General features: G+C 44.2%; 1 protein-coding gene across 1 annotated transcript in view; it reads right to left on the minus strand.

The window, feature by feature from the left end:
- Positions 1 to 10,548: 10,548 nt before the first annotated feature.
- Positions 10,549 to 20,734, minus strand: part of LARS1 (leucyl-tRNA synthetase 1) — a 63,194-nt gene continuing 53,008 nt past the window's right edge. The window contains exons 29-32 of the mRNA XM_006128555.5: positions 16,803 to 16,907; positions 15,823 to 15,918; positions 13,214 to 13,346; positions 10,549 to 11,115 (exon numbers count right to left, since the gene is read on the minus strand). Coding sequence (XP_006128617.2) covers positions 10,910 to 11,115; positions 13,214 to 13,346; positions 15,823 to 15,918; positions 16,803 to 16,907 — 540 coding nt within the window. The 3' untranslated portion in view covers positions 10,549 to 10,909. The remainder of the gene's footprint in view (positions 11,116 to 13,213; positions 13,347 to 15,822; positions 15,919 to 16,802; positions 16,908 to 20,734) is intronic.

A 20,734-nucleotide genomic window follows, 5' to 3' on the forward strand; every position in this document is an offset into this window, starting at 1 on the left:
TCCCTCTGGGGCAGCTGGCAGGGGCCACTGTCGGCAGACAGGATACTGGGCTGGATGGACCTTTGGTTTGACCTAGTATGGCCGTTCTTAAGTACTCCACCGGCCCAAAAAATAGCAGCTAGGTCAGTGGCAGAATTTTCCCATCAGCCTAGCGCTGTCTATGCCAGCAGTTATGTTGGTTTCAGTGCATGGTCAGGGGGGCAGATTTTTCACACCCGAGTGACATAGTTACATTGCTCTAATTTCAAAGTGTAGACCATGCTTAAGGCTCAGGAAGGATGGAAAGAGGGACAGAGAAAAAGCTACAGTTTAATCTTGATGGACAGCTCTGAAAACAGAGCATTCTACCCAATCAAGTTTGAAGGATGGAGATAAGCTAGGAATAGGCATTAAAAGTTCAAACCGATTTAATGCCTGTGTAAAAATCATGCTCATGACTTTTAAGCTATTCCTTCTTAAAACTTGCCTAACTCTAGATTGACCAGTTTTTTAAAGGGACTCTCCCATATTTAAGCCTTCCTGCAGGTGTCCCAACTTTTCCATTAAAACAGGCAACTTGTCCTGTATTTTCTGTCTGCCCCCATCAGTACTGGCAGGTCCTTCTTCTCGCCAGACCCTGTTTGCCAGTTGCCCACCCACCAGATGTGAGATGGGGTGGGAAGGGGCCCAGTGGCCAATGATGGCGGGGTATGTACAAAGCTGATGGCAGGGCAAAGCTGCACCACACGGGATCAGATGATCTCCCTGCTGGTCCAGCAGTGCTGCCCCTGCTATGTGTCAGCTCTCAGCCAGTACGGCCCCACCCTCTGTCCCATTTCCAGCTGGTACTGAGCGCACTCTGCCAGGCAGTGACCAATTACTTGTTGCCTCCATTGCCCACCCACTGATCTTTTATGTGCTTCCTCTCTCACTGTCCTTTCTCTGCTATGCCCTCCAGCCCCGCTGCTCCTCCACGTCCCCCCTTGCAGGGCACAACCCCTCCCAGCACTGTGTAGAGAACCAGCCCCTGGACGGAGCACTCAGCTCAGCAACAGCCTAGCCAGCGGGCTCCTTCCTTCCCCCACTCCCTCTGGCTGGGCTGGCACCGGGTGCTGGCCAGGGGATGCTGAGCCCTGCATGAACCAAAGCCCCAGACGGCACTGGCAACATGGAAGCTTCTCTGCCCCTCAGCTAAGCTCTGGAGTGACAGGGAGGGGGGGGATCAATTTCCAACTTGTTTGTGCCCCAATCCTGAAAGCTTCCCAGCAGCCCCCTTGGCAGGGGCTTAGCACCTTTTCACCTGCTGCCAGGGAGCACAGAGCTGCTTCATCCCTTAGGCAACCTCCCCCCACAGCCTCCACTGAGCCACCTGTCTGGCTGGATTCCCTGAAGCACCTATAGTCAGGTTGCCAGGAACCTGGTGCACCATGTAGCCTTAGGACTTAACCCTTTCCTGCCTATGCTCTAACCGGGGACAGCGGCCAGCCCCAACCTGGAGGTGTTTGCTGCCTTTCAACACTGCGTGAAAGGAAGGGACAAGCTGCTTCCAGCCACAAGAGAGCAGGGGAGGGGAAGAGATGAGCACTGCAAAGATATGAGCTAGGTCATGCCTTCCCCCTCTCCTCCCCGGCAGCTGGGAGCAGCTGCCGTCCCTTCCCTCCCGCACAGTACTGAAATGCTGCTGCAGGCCACAATCTGGTGTGAATCCCAGCAGAAGTTGGGGGAGGGGATGTGACCCTACATGTGTTGCCTTAGGAAGACATGGCTCCAGGTACCAGACAAGTGGGTTCATCCTGGGGGCCCAGTCAGGCGTAGAGAGTGGAGAGCACCAGGCAGCGAGGGTCAGGAAGGTTGATTACTCGCCCATGTGAGAGGGGTGTATGGAGGGGTAGCATCCATCTCCCTGTGTGAACCCTAAAGCAGAAGGTAAAGAAACTCAGCTACACAGTATTTATTTTTAACAGAGGCTTGCTCGACTTGATGTTAATTTGAACATTTGTATTTCACAGTTTGCATTGATTGCTATCAAATGGAGTTGAATATAAGTAATTTTACCAGATGTTCTATATCCAAGATAGCAAAATATGGTCACCCTACCTAACCCATATTCTCCCAGTAAGGAAAAGTCACCCTAAAGTTTTGCTAACAAATCCTTTTATCTTGCCACTAACTTTTATCAGACATAAATTAGACAAGCACCCACATTACAGACCCACAGTTCACATGCAAGGGGTTGGTTTCTTGATTCCATTAGAGTAGGCCTTCCACACTATCCCCTGGGATATTAACTTAGTTGTTGAGAGGAGCCAAACCAAAGATTGATTGATCTGAAACTGGAATTTTCCTTGATTTTTCTAAAACGGGCACCTGGAGGGCAGGGAATGAAGCCACATTTTTGTTCCTTTGGAGAGTACTACGGAGAAAAAGGAAATCTATTTTCTGTGTTGAGTTTGTTTTTAGATTGCTGAAATCTGTGCACAGCTTGTGATTTCATCCAATGTGTAACTGGTTTAACTAATACAGCCATACTAATGTGCATGTTTAGCACATTTCAGACGATCTCAAAGTTTCAGAATGAAGCCTCACAAAACTCCTGAGAAAAAGGACAGTATTTTATTACTGCTCACAATAGATGGACAGAGGATTTAAAGGAATTTTATTAAAAATTATTACTGAGGCACAGAGGATTTAAAGGAATTTGCCCAAGGCCACATAGCAGGTTAGTAGCTGAGTCTTGATTGTCATTCTCCTCCATACCCTTGGACAACACAGTAAATTAGCATCAGCAAAAGACAGTTCACTGGGGGGGAGGTTTTAAGCAATTCCCTCTTAATGTTTACCTAACCACTTTTCTTCCAGTATAGCTGTGAAGAAGTTCCAGAGTTTTGCTACTCATACAGAGAATCTAACCCAAACAACTCTTTATATTGTTGTTACTTTTTTATCAGACAGAAACTGCACACATAGCTGCATAACAGTGACATCTTCTGGAAACCAACCAACCAACCAAGACTGGGAAGAATAATCAGTGTAGTCAATAGCTTCTCGTGCATCTAAAACAATGGCTGTGTCTAGAGTGGCCAGTTTTTCTGGAAAATCAGCCGCTTTTCCAGAAAAACTTGCCAGCTGTCTACACTGGCTGCTTGAATTTCCGCAAAAACACTGACTTCCTACTGTCTGAAATCAGTGCTTCTTGCAGAAATACTATTCTGCTCCCGTTCGGGCAAAAGTCCCTTTTATGCAAAACTTTTGCGCAAAAGGGCCAGTGTAAACAGCTGAGATTTGTTTTCCTCAAAAAAGCCCCGATCGCGAAAATGGCGATCAAGGCTTTTTTGCGGAAAAGCACGTCTAGATTGGCACGGACGCTTTTCCGCAAAAAGTGCTTTTGCGGAAAAGCATCCGGGCCAATCTTTACTCTCTGTTCCGAAAATGCTTTTAACGGAAAACTTTTCCGTTAAAAGCATTTCCGGAAAATAATGCCAATCTAGACGCAGCCGTTTTGTTTGGCTGAACTGAAGGAAACTTGGGCAAATGTGGGCATATTTGTTTTATTATTTTTTCTTCATACCAAAAAGGACTAGATTGCCTTCCTAGATGCTTTCTTTAAAAAACAAACCAAATCACTGTTTCACTGTGCAACATCAATCTAAAATCATCTTTGTTCTTGAAATACACGTTAATACAAACACAAGCTGCCAAGTGACAAGGGTCAAGAAGCAACCTTTGCTGTTAGAAGCTTTTGGATCAAGTCCAGTCTCCTCTGCTTAGCTGGTTGTCAGTCCACATTACTTGAGGATTATTTATTTATTTGGTTGGTTGGTTTCTAATTTCTGGAGCCAGCCAGGGTGATTCCAGACAAGGAAAGTAGTTGTTTAAGAAACCATATTTGATCATCTGCCTTCTACACTCTGGCCTGAAACTCAGCGGGGTTGTTGGGGGGTTGTTGGGGGTTTGTTACCTATAACATCTGTAGTCATTTGCAGCAGCATCTATTGGTTACTTTCATTTGAATATCCAGTGGGACTAGTGGAAAGGTTTTAGGCTTTATTCCAAAGGAGGAGACTTGTGTAACAACCCTTTGGAACAGCATAGAAGGGTCAGCTCTGGTATATCACCACATTCCTGGGATAGTACCTAAACTTTTAGCTTTCTGGCTTGAAGATGGTGTCTTTGCTATGAACTGGGACCACAGCAGCTCATCTTATAATAGACCTCTCCTTCATTCCTCCTCTTTTTGTTAAAATCTGTTTTTTCAGTGTCAGACACAAAGTTAGGATTGCTTAAGCCAAACAAATTGTGACATTCAGAGCCTGAACAATTTGCTATAAACAAGAAAGAAAAAATAATACTGAGTCTAAAAAGGTGATTGTATCAGACAAGTGAGCCAGAAATGCCTGAGGGCTAGGGGGACCCTTTAGAGAAACTTTGTAAGATGTTAAAGTGGGATATTTCCCTAGAGACACTGGAGAGGGGAATGATTGTATGGGAATCCTTTGAAAAAGTATCCAAGGGAACTCCTATGAAAGACCAAATTGGTTGTGATGTTCAAAGCCTGTTTATTCAAGAGCCCTTTCCACAGACTTATAAGAATTCTTTGAAATTGATTAAAAGAAAAAAACTATTGCAGTGTTCAGTATACACCTTTGTCAAATTAGGAGGCCTTGAATTAAAAATAGTTTTAAATTCATTATCCTCATGAAATACAACATGTATTGAATCTTGAGATAACAGAAGCAATAAAGTGCACAATGATAATTAAGACTTAACACCTTGAGCTGACCTGGACACCATAAATGGAGGTGGAGGACAAAAATGATCTGTACTAACACAAGAGCTGTTAATGCAAGCTGCTGGAGGGGCTAACATGGTGCTAGAGTATGACAAAAAGAGGATCAAATCATGCACTTTATGTCTTAGATTTCCAGAAAGCCTTTGACAAAGTCCCTCATCAGAGGCTCTTAATTAAAATAAGTTGTCATTGGATAAGAGGGAAACTCTTCTCGTAGATTGATAACTGGTTAAAAGATAAGAACAAAGAGTAGGACTAAATGGTCAGTTTTCAGAACGGAGAGAGGTAGCCAATGGTGTCCCACAGGGATCTGTTCTGGGACCAGTCCTATTCACCATATTCATAAATGATCTGGAGAAAGGTAAACAGTGAGGTGACAAAAGTTGCAGATGATACTAAATTGTTCAAGAAAGTTAAAACAAAGCAGACTGAAGAGCTTGAAAAAGATCTCACAAAACTAGGGCTATGTCTACACCAGTGTTTCTCAACCAGTGGTACGAGTACCCTTGGAGTACTCGAGAGAAGTCTGGGGGATACATCAACAACTGAAATTTGGAGAAAACTGATTTTTTGTTTTAAGTTTTACAGCGTTTTCTTATTTTTGTACTTTTTACACCCAAAAATGTCATTGCCCATCCAGCTACAATTAAGTTGATTAACCAAATGTGTTGCAATGGTAGAAAAAAAATGTGTGTCTGAAAACTTTAGGTACTGGAGGTACTTATAATTTTGTTTCTGAAAAAAGGGTACTTTATAAAAAAAAGGTTGAGAAACACTGGTCTACACTGAACACTAATTTTGAAATAACACGTTATTTCGAAACAACAGAGTGTGCATCTACAGAGCAATCCTGTTATTTCGAAATAATTTCAAAATAATGGGCTTCTCCCACTTCTGCAACTCTAATTTCACGAAGAGTACGGGAAGTCAAAGGAAGAAGAGTGTTCTTCCTTCGACTTCCTACCGTGCAGACAGCACCAAAAGTTGAGTTAAGCTACTTTGACTTCAGCTACTCAATTAACTTAGCTGAAGTTGCGTATCTTAATTTGACCTTTGCCCTGCAGTGTAGACATGCCCTAGGTGATTGGGAAATAAAATGACAAATGAATTTTAATGTTGATAAATGCGAAGTAATACATATTGGAAAACATAATCCAAACTATACGTGCAAAATAATGGGGACTCAATAAGCTGTTACCACTCGAGAGAGAGATCTTGGAGTCATTGTGGATAGTTTTCTGAAAACATTCACTTAGTGTACAATAGCAGTCAAATAAGCAAAAAGAATCTTAGGAATCATTTTAAAGGGGATAATAAGATGTTGAATTTCTCATTACCTCTGTATAAACCCATGGTATGCCCATATTTTGAATACTATGTACAGATGTGGTCGCCTCATCTCCAAAAAAAAAAAAAAATCTTAGCATTGGAAAAAGTTCCAAAAAGGGGCAACAAAAATGATTAGGGGTTTGGAATGACTGAAAAGATATTTGGGACTTTTCCGTGTAAAAAAGGAGAGGCTAAGGGGGGGATGTGATAGAAGTCTATAAAATCATGACTGGTGCAGAGAAAGTGAATTGGGTAAAGGTATTTACTTGTTCCCATAAGAACAACTAGGGGTCACCAAATGAAATTAATAGGTAGCAGTTTTAAAGCAAACAAAAGGAAGTATTTCTTCATGAAATGTAGTCAACTAATGGAACTCCTTGCCAGAGGATGTAGAGAAGATCATCACTTTAACAAGGTTCAAAAAATAATTAGATACGTTCATCAAGGATAGGTCCATCACTGGCTCTTAGGATGGGTAGGAATGGCATCCCTAGCCACTGCCAGAGGCTAGGAATGGGTGACAGGAGTGGGATCACTTGATGATTACTTGTTCTGTTCAATTCCTCTGAGGCACCTGGCATTTGTCACTGCCAGAGGGCAGGATACTCGGCTAGATGGACCTTGGTCTGACCCAGCATGGCCGTTCTTATGTTCTCATATTGGAGTAGAAGGAAAGCTTTTCCTGCTTGATTGTAACTAACGAGATCTGGCTAGTTAGTTATGTTTAATGCATTGTTTGTCTAAGTATAGATTCAATGTGATGTTGCAGATTAGCATAGCAAGGTACTTCTGAGAGAAAGTAACTAAGAAGGCAGTTGAAAGGAAAAGCAGAAGTGACAGCCTGAGCTACTGAGGGTGCCAGAAGTGGGTTTTATGCCTCTGCCTTGTAAGGTCCAACAATCTCACCATCTGAGTTCTGCTTTCATTTTTCTTGGCTTCATTATTCCCAATCTTTGTACCTTTTAAGGCTTATCTCATTTCCCTCACTTTTTGATTTGTACTATCCTCACTAGCAGGAACACTCAGTTGTATACACTTCCCTAAGCCACCCAAATTGAAAAAACAGTTGGAGAGAGAGAGACCAGAAGAAGGTCGGACCTCAAACTTGGTGAGGTCACAATGTCAAGGAGAGGACAAGTGATCATGTCAAAAGCAGCAGAGACAATTGAGGGGAATGGGGACTGCATAGATGACCTCAGATTTGCAGATGAAGAGGTCACTGGAGACCTTACTCAGACAATCTACATATGTATATACATACCTGTGCCTGCAATTCACAGTACATGTGCTTGAGACTTTGATCCTGCCCACTTTTATGAACACACCTATTTCTCTCTCCTGAGAATTACTCCATCAAAAGCGTGGAGTCTTCTGAGCATTTATTCCAATAGCTGGCCAAAAAAAATCTGAGTCTTATTGTCAGTGGTTTCTATATGAACACAGAGGGCATTTAGTATGCAAGTCTCACTTCATATTTATAACTTTCTGCCCTGGTTGCTCTAATTCCCTCTCCAGCAGTTATACACTTCTGAGCAGGCTCCTACTGCTGTGATGACAGGCATTCAGCAGGCACTGTAATTGCACAGTTAAAATAGCTCATTTTCTTACTGACAAGCCCTAGTTAAAGAGGCGTTAGGAGGCAGCCTGGTTGTCTGAAGAGAAACTAATCAAAGCACAGAGAAAAAGGTGAGAGAAGGACCAGTGTCTTTCACCTCAATGCCCTTTTCCATGCTAGTTAATAAGTTATTGAAAAAGATGATGATTACCGCCAATCTGCCCAGGATGGAAGACAGACATATATTGCACAGAAAATGGAAATGGTTTGGGACTATTGCTTATTTCAGATTTAGTATTGCCCAATACTGCAGATTATTTTCTATATGAGTTCTTGAAGACAGTAGCAAGGCCAATGCTTCTTCAGTCCTACATGCTCTGTCATGTCCAGAACAGTTCCAAACAGAGCAGGGTAAAGCTCTTCAGCCTTTTCCTTTTGCAAAACAATGAAAAATTTGGGTCAACTAAAACCTTTTGGCTGTGTCTAGACTGGCAAGTTTTTCCGCAAAATCATCTGCTTTTGTGGAAAAACTTGCCAGCTGTCTACACTGGCCGCTTGAATTTCCGCAAAAGCACTGACGATCTCATGTAAGATTGTCAGTGCTTTTGCGGAAATACTATGCTGCTCCCGTTTGGGCAAAAGTCCTTTTCCAAAAAACTTTTGCGCAAAAGGGCCAGTGTAGACAGCAGAGATTTGTTTTCCGCAGAAAAGCCCCGATTGCAAAAATGGCGATCAGGGCTTTTTTGCAGAAAAGCATGTCTAGATTGGCCACGGATGCTTTTCCGCAAAAAGTGCTTCTGCAGAAAAGCATCCTGCCAATCTAGATGCGCTTTTCCGAAAATGCTTTTAACGGAAAACTTTTCCGTTAAAAGCATTTCTGGAAAATCATGCCAGCGTAGACGTAGCCTTTGTGAATTCCTGAGATTGTGCCAAACTCATTTGGCTGCACTCCAATCCCTTCCCTCAGATCACAATCTCCTCCTGCCTAGGTCACAACTCAAATGCCTTCAGTCTTCATACACTCCAGTCTCTTGCCCAAGGTTACAACCCCCTCCTAGATCCCACATCCCCTCCGGCACCCCACTCCCATACCCCAAGCTCCCTTCTGCACCCAACCTCCATCAGACTCTGCACTTCCTCCATTAATATGGAAGTGTGCAGTCCTTGACTACTTTCCAAATTCTTGGAGGGACCTCCCCCATCAAAAATTATTGCCCACCTCCTGTTCTAGAGGATCTCTAGTTTGTGAGCTTACAAGTTGGACCACAGACAGTGGAACACCCACACGGAAAAATTAGCAGGTGCTCAGCACCCTTTGGCAGACAAGCTCTACCTCTGCAACTCTTTCCCCTAGTGCCTCTCACCTGCCAACAGCCCCATTGACCAACTTCTTCCCCAACTCTCCTAGCACCTCTCATCCACTTTTAAACAGTGTTTTGTGGTGTTCAGGAGGCTCTAGGAGAGAGAGGGATGAGCCAGGACACAGTGCACTTGGGAGATGTGGGAGGGAACAGGTGGGGCGAGAGTGAAGCAGAGATGGGAAGAGACGGGGCAAAGGCTTGGAGGGAAGGGAGCAGTGGAGGCAGAGCTCCCCCCGGTTAATGGGGAAGTTGACACCTATAAGATAGAGTCATTCTCCTGCTGACTTGTAAAGAGGTGACCTATAGAATTTGCCAACGATAACTGATATCATTACTTATGCCCTGCTGCTATATCAATTGGTGATGGGTGGAGGGAAAAAATGGCACCTATTCTCAAACAACAGTACCGGCTCCTACCCATGTTCAATTCAAAGCTTTGCCCCATAAAGCCTAACGTAGCTGAAGTAGAACCTCCTCTCTCAAATCCTGCAATGGTAGTAGACATCAGAGGGAGTTCAAGCTAACACTCCCTATGGGCCAGGCATGTCCAGTGGGTAGCCCTCTGCTATGGAACTTATTTCCCCCAATGGTGTGAGGGTGGATCTTTAAGGAACAATAAAAATCCCATTTCTCAAACATTTGCTTGGTGGGGCTGTGAAAGGACTAGTGGCAAAGGAATATTTGTTTACATTGGTGAGGTTTATTAGCATATTACTTCAGTTATTGGAATAGAGGGAAATAATGTATGTCTAACTACGTTTGTATATGCACACTGCCACGGTGAGGGGGCACATCATACACATTAAAATACATAAGAATGGAAAAATGAAAGGGGAGACTCCCCCTCCTAAGAGACATGGCATTATTTAACTCTCATTAAGATTGTCTTATATTAGTATACTAGTCCCTTTATTTTCACACCCGTTATAAATCTGATCTTGCTTTGTTACCATGCTAAGCCCAGGGTGGTATCAGAAGTTGTGAAAATCAAAGACTTATTGTACAGGACAAACTATCCCATTTCTGCCTGCAGCCAGTGACATTTAAATATAAATCTGCAAAGATTAATATTGTATGTATAAGATTTCTGAAGCAGTTTGTGCTGATGCTCACATCTAACATAGGCCCTTCTCACTATACAAGCTGAACATACTTTATAATACTGTTTGTGACTTATGATAGAACAGCTCATTTAAAAAAAATCAGCAATCCTGGAATCATCAAAGCCAGGATAGTTCAAACTGAAATTGTTTAGGAAAAGGATACTTTCTCTCTTTACTTTGTTCTTAAAATTGTTTGTAGAACTTTTTAAAGTGAAGTGCAAGGCCTTAACTAACAGCACCTTGCTTGAGGTAAGCCTCAATACTTAATATTAATTTTTGCCTATTTTATTTTATATTCATTGAGAAAATGTCCATGTATACTTTTGTTGAGGGATATGCACTATGAAATTCCTTCTGAGCTACAGGTCCACATCAAAATCCAATGCATTATGCTTAAATCCCCACCACAATCTTTGAGACAGAGAATGTAAATAAATGCAATTTTTCCTCTATTATTTTTATCAATCTATCCATAAGACATCCATATAGAAATCAGTATGTAGTCGATAAGACTAATACCTTGTAATGCTTTCTCTAATACCAAAAGGCTAGGAAGCTCTTGAAAAAGGTGAATTTGCTGTCAGCATTTGGGAAAATTACTTCTTTCAAGAAGAGCCAAGGACAAGGAGGAAAATGTTTATTATATCCCTTTTTAAAAGATTTTGGGAGCCCACTAAATTAGATTTTGTTTAAGAAATGACAGTTATTTTGGTCCATAATGGATGTTTACAAAACCATTCTAGAGTTTTAAAAGGTCATATTAACCCAGGATCAAGCTGGTGTAGTCCACAATTTAATGAACTAGATAGACAATTGTGTCGCCAATATCGGCTGTCAGCCCATTTTCGGTGATGTGAACCCGTTTCTCTGCCAGGTCAAGGTGGAAAACAGCTTGCTCTAAAATGGGTGTTTTCTCTGCATCTTCTTTTCCAAGCACAGGAACACGACGGGGGCCCAGCACAGGATCATCAAACCGCATTAGTTTTACTTTGGAGAGCTCTACAAAAAAATGAACAAGTCTCATGTCACAGGTGTCTATACATAGGTTTGTATTTCACCCACACTAACCAGAATGGATGTCTTTAATTAATAATGGGCCCTTCTGTGGCACCTTTCTTCAAAGAAACACATAACACCTTATGAACACCAATTAAGCTTCAATAGCTGTATATGGTAGGCATTATAACCATTTTACGAATGGGAACAGAGGGATGTCTAGACTACATGCCTCTGCCAACAGAGGCATGTAGATTAGGCTACCCGACATAGTCAATGAAGTGGGGATTTAAATAATCCCCGCTTCATTAAAATAAGCATGGCCACCACTCTTTGCTAATGATCAGCTGATCCGGCACAGCACGGTAGACAAGACGCAAATCTGTCGTCTGGGGAAGCCTTTGCTGACCGATCCCTTATGCCTCGTGAAACGAGGTTTACAGGATCAGTCAGCAAAGGCTTCCCCAGCCAACAGATCCATGTCTAGACTACCACGCTGTGCCAGATCAGCTGATCATTGGCACAGCACGGCAGCCTTGTTTATTTTAATGAAGCGGGGATTACTCAAATCCCCCCTTCACTGACTATGTTGGGTAGCCTAATCTACATGCCTCTGTCGGCAGAGGCGTGTAGTCTAGACATACCCAGAGGTTATACAAGTCGGTCACAAAGCAAGTCACTAACAGAAATGGGAACAGAACCCAGGAGTCCCGATTTCTAGAGCTCAGTACTGAATGACATTACCAGCATCTATTACAGACTATAAACAACAATTCACTTCTCAAGACCTATACTAACAAGCCCAGAATGTAATTGCCAGATAAGCCTCTCTCTCACTACTAGTCTTCAACAGAAAGAAGTTGTTCTTACCAGCCTATCACCTAGAAACAACAAAGATTTGAAAGAATCTTTAATTTACTTTCAATTGTTGCTACAGGATAGTTGCAGAGCCTGCATTTTAGCTGTTGATGATTATGTGACACAGTTACCTCTTACTTTGTTCTAAGTGGGGTGGAACAGAATTTATAGCAGTTTACATGCAGAATCTGGCTCCTAGGTGACAAAACGTATTTGCCTTAATGCCTTCACACTGCAGCTCATTACTGCCAATGAACTTTAAGTGCTCTCAAAAAGATTCTACTGCTACTTATCCCCTATTTCTTTTAACACTACAGAGTTGGAAATTTAAAATTTTAAAATAAGGAATTTAGTGCATGACGGAATGGATGGCTCAGGGGATCTGTAATAGAATATTAAGCCTTTCACATTCAGGTCATCAGTTCCAATCTTGCAGAGGTCAACAGTGACTGACAGATCACTGGACAACTTTTCAGAGGTCTCATTTGAAATGAATTAATGGCTCCTATCCAGGTTCTTAGAGGACAAGTGTTCACATTATAAAGCATACCAATGTAGTTGGTATTGTTTAGCCTGCATGCCCAGAGACTTGAGATGTACTACAACAAAAGAGCTCCCTCCCTAAAGACTATGTCTGTAGATTGGTAAGGATCCAGGATTTAGAGAAGCTTTGCAGGCTAAAGAAGATTTGAATGTCAAACTGGCACTGCAGTTAATTCATTTTAAACATCTAAACCGAAAATAAATTGCAATCTGGAAAGTCTGTTCTGAAGGCTCTACCCCCAGAGGCCCTCACCCTACTGGAAGAAGAGCCTTGTAGGAGACTATTAGATTATTAACCCACACTCTTGGGGATTCCTGGCACAAGGACATATCTACTGGGCAAATCACTAATAGAGAATAGAGGCTTTTTTGACAGAGAATAAAAGACTAACGAAGGAGGGAAGACAATGATTAATAAGGGTTCGCATCAGAGGCACACTCATTTGATTGTCAATCATGTTTCAGCTTCTGCAATTTTACTCCTCTAAAGGAGTGTGCAACCAGCTTCAGCTTACGTTCACACTCACTGGGCACAGAGCTCTTTGCTTCTTACTAAGCAGAAAGAGATTCCTGTTGATAATGAAGTCCTGCCAAGCTGCCTCCTGTTTCCCAGTGTCTCCAGGGAATTTCAGAAACTGCACAATTGTTCAGAGCTGGCCTGGATGAAATGTGATCTCTGTACTTCCAAACCAGCATTTACCTTTGATTCCTCTGTCCACCTTCATTAAACGCCTGATTATTGCATCTCTACCGTCTCCTTGCCTGACCTCAATTTTTGTAGAGAAGTGGCCATTAGACGGCTGGGGGTTCACCAAAAATAAAGACACACCAGGCTGTAAGAAATTAGAACATTGTTTTTACAAAAAAATCATGCTTTTTATGGAGGCATGTAAAGAAGCATACAACCAACAAGGGAACAAAGAGAGCATTCTGGATGATAAAATAACCTTTTATTCAGAAACACTGAATATCAGAAGATAGATGCAAGCACCATCACAGACTTAAAAAAATAAACTATAGCATGTGCACACACACATTATTTATATATATAAATAAATAAATGGAGGGGTTTTTCATACCCATCACTCAATATGCTCCAGTTTTTCTTTCACGATAGCCAAGAAGTCATATCTAATTATTATAACTAGCTCAAAGATTGTAAAAGATAACATTACGTTGTCCTTCACTGAGCTCCCTGCCTTATAACTCACTTTAGCACTCACAGATTTCACCACATAGCGGTATAATGGGGTCTGAATTTACAAATCTTTGTTGTTTTCACAAAATGCAATGCAGTCTAGTAGTACATTGTTGCAATTATTTCCTAATTCGTAATCAAAATCACAATGCATTTTGGGATGCATCAAAAAATAAAGAATAGCACTTTCCATGTGGGAGCTCCAATTTCTTTTTTAGAACCTGTGCTTTGCAATACCCTAAACAGGTAGGAGGACTTAACAGGAGTACTGTAAGCAAGACATGAGAAGTCATTTTTCTGCTCTACTCTGTGCTGATTAGGCCTCAATTATAGTATTGTGTCCAATTCTGGGCACCACATTTCAAAACAGATGTGGAGAAATTGGAGAAGGTCCAGAGAAGAGCAACAAGAATGATTAATCATCTAAAGAACATGACCTATGAAGGAAGACTGAAAGAATCGGACTTGTTTAGTTGGAAAGGAAGACTGAGAGGGGACATATAGCAATTTTCAGGCAGCTAAAAGTGTGTCACAAGGAGGAGGGAGAAAAATTGTTTTCCTTGGCCTCTGAGAATAGGACAAGAAGCAACGGGCTTAAGCTGCAGCAGGAGATTTAGGTAGGAAAAACGTCCTGTCAGGATGGTTAAACACTGGAATAAATTGCCTAGGGAGGTTGTGGAATCTCCATCTCTGGAGATACTTAAGAGCAGGTTAGACAGACATCTATCAGGGATGGTCTAGACCAGGACTACTCAACACGCAGCCCTTGGGTGGGAGCCAAAACAAAAAAGCAATCAATATAATGGTCTTCTGCTGACATGCGTTTTAGTGGGTAAATTCCTGGACTGTTGTTGCTCATTAAAAGTGCTGCCATATGGATGGAAATCGGGTAAACACTGCATTTTATTAATATCAACAGAACTGACATAAATGGGGCCTGCACGTTGTGTAGTCTCTCCTTAACTGTTGTATTTATGCCTGTCAGTGTGAAAGAAACTATTTGCATATATTTGCATGTATATGCAACCACACTTAAGTTGTGGCCCGCGGTATGTGCTGTATCATTGTGGCTCACAGGGCTTCCAAAGTTGAGTAGCCCTGGTCTAGACAGTAGTGGGTCCTGCCGTGAAGGCAGGGGACTGGACTTGATGATCTCTCAAGGTACCTTCCAGTTCCAGTGTTCTATGATCCTAAGACCACCCATCCCTTTCTAGTGTTATTCATAAACATGTGTGTGTATGCGTGTGGTGGGGGTAAGGAAATTCTCCAAATTCAGTCGCCTGCAATGACCTTCTCTGTTAAAAAGGCTCTACTAAAAAAATTAATTTAAGACACAATCATAGGTCAGGTCCACACTACAGGGGAAGGTCGGCTTAAAAGAACGCAATTCCAGCTAGGTAAAAAACATAGCTGGAGTCAATGCACATTAAGCTGAGCTTCAGCTCCATCCTCTTAGCAAAAAATTGATGGGAGAAATGCTCCCATTGACTTCCCTTACTCCTTGCTATGAATAAAAGTACTAGCGCCAACTGGGGCATCCTCAGCATTTGATTTAGCTAGTCTTTACTGGAGTTGCTAAATCAAAAGCCGAAAGATCAACCACTGCAGCATCAGTCTTCCCGCAAGTGAAGACATGGCCATAGTCATGTGAAATTCTACATTTTAAAAACAAAACAAGCGTCACTACTTAAAATTAATTCAGTGCTTGTGAGACTAAAGTCTTGCAACATGCCTCGTTCCACTTATAAACATCAAAAGATATTGTAGTCCCCACACACATTCACTTTCTGGCTTTTTCAACAGAAACACCCATCAAGATGCAAGTAGGGGGATGGATGTTTATGATGTGCAAATGCATCCACTGGGAACTGGACTGAGAACAAATTCATGTATCACGGGCTCCTGAATAGCAAGAAAATGACAATTTAGTTGTTACAATTTTAAGCTTAACATGAGGCAGCATATTCTGTCACCAGTGCTCTGAGCCACCTAGCCCTCCTATGCATATATTTGCTGATGGGAACACATCCTCAAATTGAAAGTCATTTTATTTTTTAAAATCAGTTAATGATGCATCTGTATTTCCAATGCCTCTGGATTTCTGAACTTACTTCTGTTCTGAAGACAGAAAATGGTTTTCCAGGACAGCACTCTTCTTTTATTTTGTCATCTGCTTCAGAAGCAAATTTCACTTCGATCTGATCCAGCTGTGGAGCATTGGGAAAGAAGAAATGAAAGTATCATCATCCCAGGCCACTGAAATACAGCTGTTTCTACAGTACAGAGAAAGGCAAATTCCACTGAAAAAAGGCAAACGAGGAACAACAGAAACAGCAAGCTATTGTGAGCAGGATGCTTTGCTCAGATGGTTGAATTGAATATTTATCTAAGATCAATGACTTCATACATTACGGAATACAAAGTGAGGTATTCAACAGCTTTCAATTCATGAGATTAGAAATCCTGAAATAAATTATTTCCTGTAACCGTGCCAAGGCTTTCCCCTTATTATGGCCCTGTCCTTTGATCTGAATTCTGGCCACGACATGAAAAGGCATAATCATTCCCAAACTGGCATCCACATGCACTGAAAAAACAGTATGCACCAAGTTCTAGCTCTAAATGCACTGACACGTACATTATTCCTTTTAGGAGACAAGATATAGTTGCAACAGCAAGATCAGAAGGTATTACAGCAAAATAATTCTGACCATGCTCACTGGCACTACCTTAGAACAGCCTTCCACAGCTGAGTTGCTGATTAGCCATTTTTTAAGGAAGTCAGAATATTGTCTGATGTCTTCCAATGTCTACTGGTGAAGAGACTTTTGTCACAAGCACAATGCCAGAGAGAACTGGCCCTTCACAGCTAGGTTATCCCTGGCATACTCAATGTCCATATGAAGAGACTTCTCTCAATTAGAGCAAACTCTGTTTTTGTACAAGCATGTGCATCACTAAGACCATGACAAGTTCAAGGGCACCCCAAAGTCAGAAATTAATTTCGGTATGTTTAAAATCAAAGCAAGTGCTTAGCTAATCAGCTACTCCAATGAAGGTCAAATAAAATATGCCCCAAATGAACACTAACCTCCAGGGAATTTGTCAAATAGACAATATTCTCCATGAGCACAGCCCGTTCATCGAATTCCAGCTCCAGATCAAGAACACGTGGTCCCTTCTTCTCCAGATTTTCCTGCCATGTTAGAAGAAGGAAAATTTGGATTAAAACTCTCTAAGGCTGCAAATTAAAATGACATTAGAAGCTACAGACTCCAGCTGCACCTGTCCTTAGTAGACCACTCTATTCACTGTTAGAGTTCTTTGCTAGCAATTTCACCACACACTAGAGTTACAATTGACAGTGAAATGGCTGAATCTGCAGTGAGATACTGACACAGAGAAGGGGAAGGGAAAAGAAAGGTTACTTACCTGTAACTGTTGTTCTTCGAGATGAGTTGCTTGTGTCCATTCAAAGTAGGTGTGTGCACCGCGTCTTCCGGAGCATTTTCCCTAGCGGTACCTGTAGCGCCGGCAGGGCGCCCCCTGGAGTGGCGCCGCCATGGCAGGGCATAAGTACCCCTGCCGGCGCTGCCCCACCTCAGTTCCTTCTTGCCGGATACTCCGACGAAGGGGAGGTAGGGTGGGAGACTAATGGACATGAGCAACACATCTCGAAGAACAACAGTTACAGGTAAGTAACCGTTCTTTTCTTCTTCGAGTGGTTGCTCATGTCCATTCGAAGTAGGTGACTACCAAGCTAACCCCATGGAGGAGGGGTCGGAGCAGTCATACCACCAGAGTCATGAAGTGAGGTGAACAATAAACGGATTTATTTGAACAATTCAACACTGATAAGGCACCATTTAAGAACAAAGACAACCGGAAACATATTTACATCACAGATTCGAGGACTGCAGAGCCCACCCTTGCATCCTCCCTGGCCTGCTGAGGTAGCGCATAGTGTGTTGCAAACGTGTGAAGGGAAGACCAGGTGGCTGCCCTGCAAATTTCTGTGATCGGTACCTGGGCACCAAAGGCCACCGAGGACGCCTGCGCTCTGGTGGAGTGTGCCTTCACCCTGGGTGGGGTTTTACCAGCCAGGTGATAGCATTCTGTGATGCATTGCACCACCTATCTTGATAGTCTTTGCGTGGAAATAGGCGACCCTTTCACCCTGTCCCCAAATGCAATAAACAATTGTTGTGATTTACGGAACGGCTTGGTCCTATCAATGTAGAACGCCAGCACCCGCTTGGCGTCCAGGGAGTGCAGAACCCGCTCCTTAGAGGAGGCATGAGGTTTTGGGAAAAAAACTGGGAGATAAATCTCCTGGGACAGGTGGAATGGTGATACCACCTTCGGGAGGAAGGCTGGATGAGGCCGTAGCCTTAAGTTGTTACTGGAAAAGACAAGGTAGGACGGGTCTATAGTTAACGCCCTTAGTTCCGACACCCATTGGAGCCGAAGTAATGGCCACGGGTAATGGCCAGGCGGGAAGCGGGGCCCTCACCGAGTGGTACAGTTTTTCTAGGCCAGTAAGAAACCGTTTTAACACCGGGTTAGAAAAAAGGGAGACTCCTGCCATACCAACGTGGAAGGCGGAGAGAGATGCCACATGGACTTTGATAGAAGAGAAAGATAGGCCACTAGACCGAAGCTGGAAAAGGTAGTTAAGAATAGTTGGAATAGGAGCTGAGGACAGGTGTACTCCTCTCCGGGACGCCCAAGACGAGAAGCGCCGCCACTTGGCAGCGTACGACCATCTAGTAGAGGGTTTCCTGCTACTGAGGAGAACCATCTGAACCTCTTGGGAACATTCCCTTTCAGGTTGGTTCAACCACGGATAAACCATGCCATTAGGTGGAGAGACCGGACATCTGGGTGAACCATGATCCCCTTGTCCCAGGGTTGACTTAGCAGATCCCGGACTAGAAGGAGTGCTATTGGGTCCTGGACAAGCATGTCCACTAGGATGGGGAACCAGAACTGTCTGGGTCACTGGGGGCTATGAGAATGATCGAGGACCGAAATTTCCTTGCCCTGGTCAATACCCTGGAAATTAGGGGAAACGGGGGAAAGGCATAGAGAATGCCCTCTGGCCACACGGTCGTCAGGGCATCCCCCAGGGAATATTTCCCCATCCCCAGCAGGGAGCAGTAGGTTCTGCATTTGGCATTGCTTGCCGAGGCGAACAGGTCTAGGCGGGGATAACCCCACCTGCGGAAAACCTGGCGGAGAATCCTTGAGGGTCCACTCGTGGGCTCCAAAGGATCTGCTCAGCGTGTCCACTAGCAGGTTTTTGCACCCCGGGAGGTATTCCACTTGAGGTGTGATACCGTGTTTGACACACAAATGCCAAAGTTGCAGGGCCTCTTTGCAGAGGGGAGGTGATCACGCCCCACCCTGCTTGTTGAGGTAAAAGACCGCCGCTGTGTTGTCCATACGAACCAGGATCGAGCGGTGGGCGAGCCTTGGCAGGAAGGCTTCGCAGGCTCGCCTCACCGCCCGCAATTCCCGGACATTTATGTGTAGGGCTTGCTCGGAGGGGGACCAAAGGCCTTGAGTCCTGTGTCGCCCCAGGTGCGCTCCCCAGCCCAGGTTGGACGCATCGGTGATCAGCATCAGGGGGGGAGGGGTATTGAAAGGGACCCCACTGCATACCACAGTTTCCTGGGTCCACCATAGGAGGGAGTCCAGAATTTCTGTGGGCACCATAATTATCGAGTCCCAAAGACCCCTGGACTGGCTGAAGGCCCTCGCCAACCACGCCTGCATGGGTCTCATCCGCAATCTGGCATGGCGGACTGTGTACGTACACGCCGCCATATGGCCCAGGAGCCTGGAGCAGACCCGAGGGGTCGTTATAGGGGACCGGGTTAGCCCCGAGATCAGCTCCACTATGGAGGAACCTGCTCTTGGGCAGGAACGCCCTTGCCACCCTCGAATTGAGAAGAGCTCCCACGATTCTATCTGTTGCGAGGGAGTCAGGGATGACTTCTTGACATCAAGTTGGTCCTAACCTTAGGAAAAGGGCTCTTGTGAGTGCCACGTGAGCTTTTATCTGCTCGTACGAGCGACTTCGGATCAGCCAGTCGGCGAGGTACGGAAACACGTGCACCCCTTGTTTGCGGAGATATGCAGCAACCACCGCCATGCATTTCATGAATACCCTCGGTGCCGTACATAAACCAAAAGGGAGCACTGTAAACTGAAAATGGTATTGGCCCACCATAAACCTGAGGAACCTCCTGTGGCTGGGTCTGATTGCCACGTGGAAGTACGCGTCCTTGAGGTTGAGAGTCGCGTACCAGTCTCCTAATTGTAGCACTGGGATGACCGATGCCAAGGTCACCGTTCTGAACTAGTGTTTTATGACCGCCTTGTTTAAATCTCCGAGGTCCAAGATGGGGCGGACCCCTCCCTTCGGTTTGGGGACAACAAAATAACGGGAGTAAAAACCCCTTCCTCGCGGAGGAACCTCCTCTATCGCTCCTTTTTCGAGGAGTGCAGACACCTCCTGACAGAAGATGTGTTCATACGGAGTGTCCCTTACTAAAGACAGAGAAGGGGGTTTTGAGGGCGGCGGGCCTAGGAATGGGATAGAATAGCCTCCATTTACAATGTTCAGAACCCAGGCATCTGAAGTTATTATGGCCCAAGCATGGGCAAAAAGGGATAGCCTGGCCCCAAATGGAGGGCCAGGGCAGGAGATTGATACGGGACTCTCGAATGAGGCGTCAAAACTGAAGCTTGCCCTGACGGGAAGGACTGTGAGGACCTCCACGCTGGGTATCGGTCCTGGGGCGATGATGTCAACCCCTAGCCCCCTGAGGGTGCGCGGCCACCCTGGAACCTCCACCAGAGGCCCGGGAACGGCGCCTCCAGTAATCTCCATGGGGGACCTGGGGCTGCGCCCTTCCCTGCTGCCTATAGGGCAGCTGTCGCTGCTGCGGGGCCGGCGTGTGGATGCCCAAGAACTTTAGGGTGCACCTAGTGTCCTTCAGGGTATGGAGCCTAGAG

The sequence above is a fragment of the Pelodiscus sinensis genome, chromosome 16, assembly GCF_052426305.1.
Source record: "Pelodiscus sinensis isolate ZL-2025 chromosome 16, ASM5242630v1, whole genome shotgun sequence".
In the NCBI taxonomy this organism is placed as follows: Eukaryota; Metazoa; Chordata; order Testudines; family Trionychidae; genus Pelodiscus; species Pelodiscus sinensis.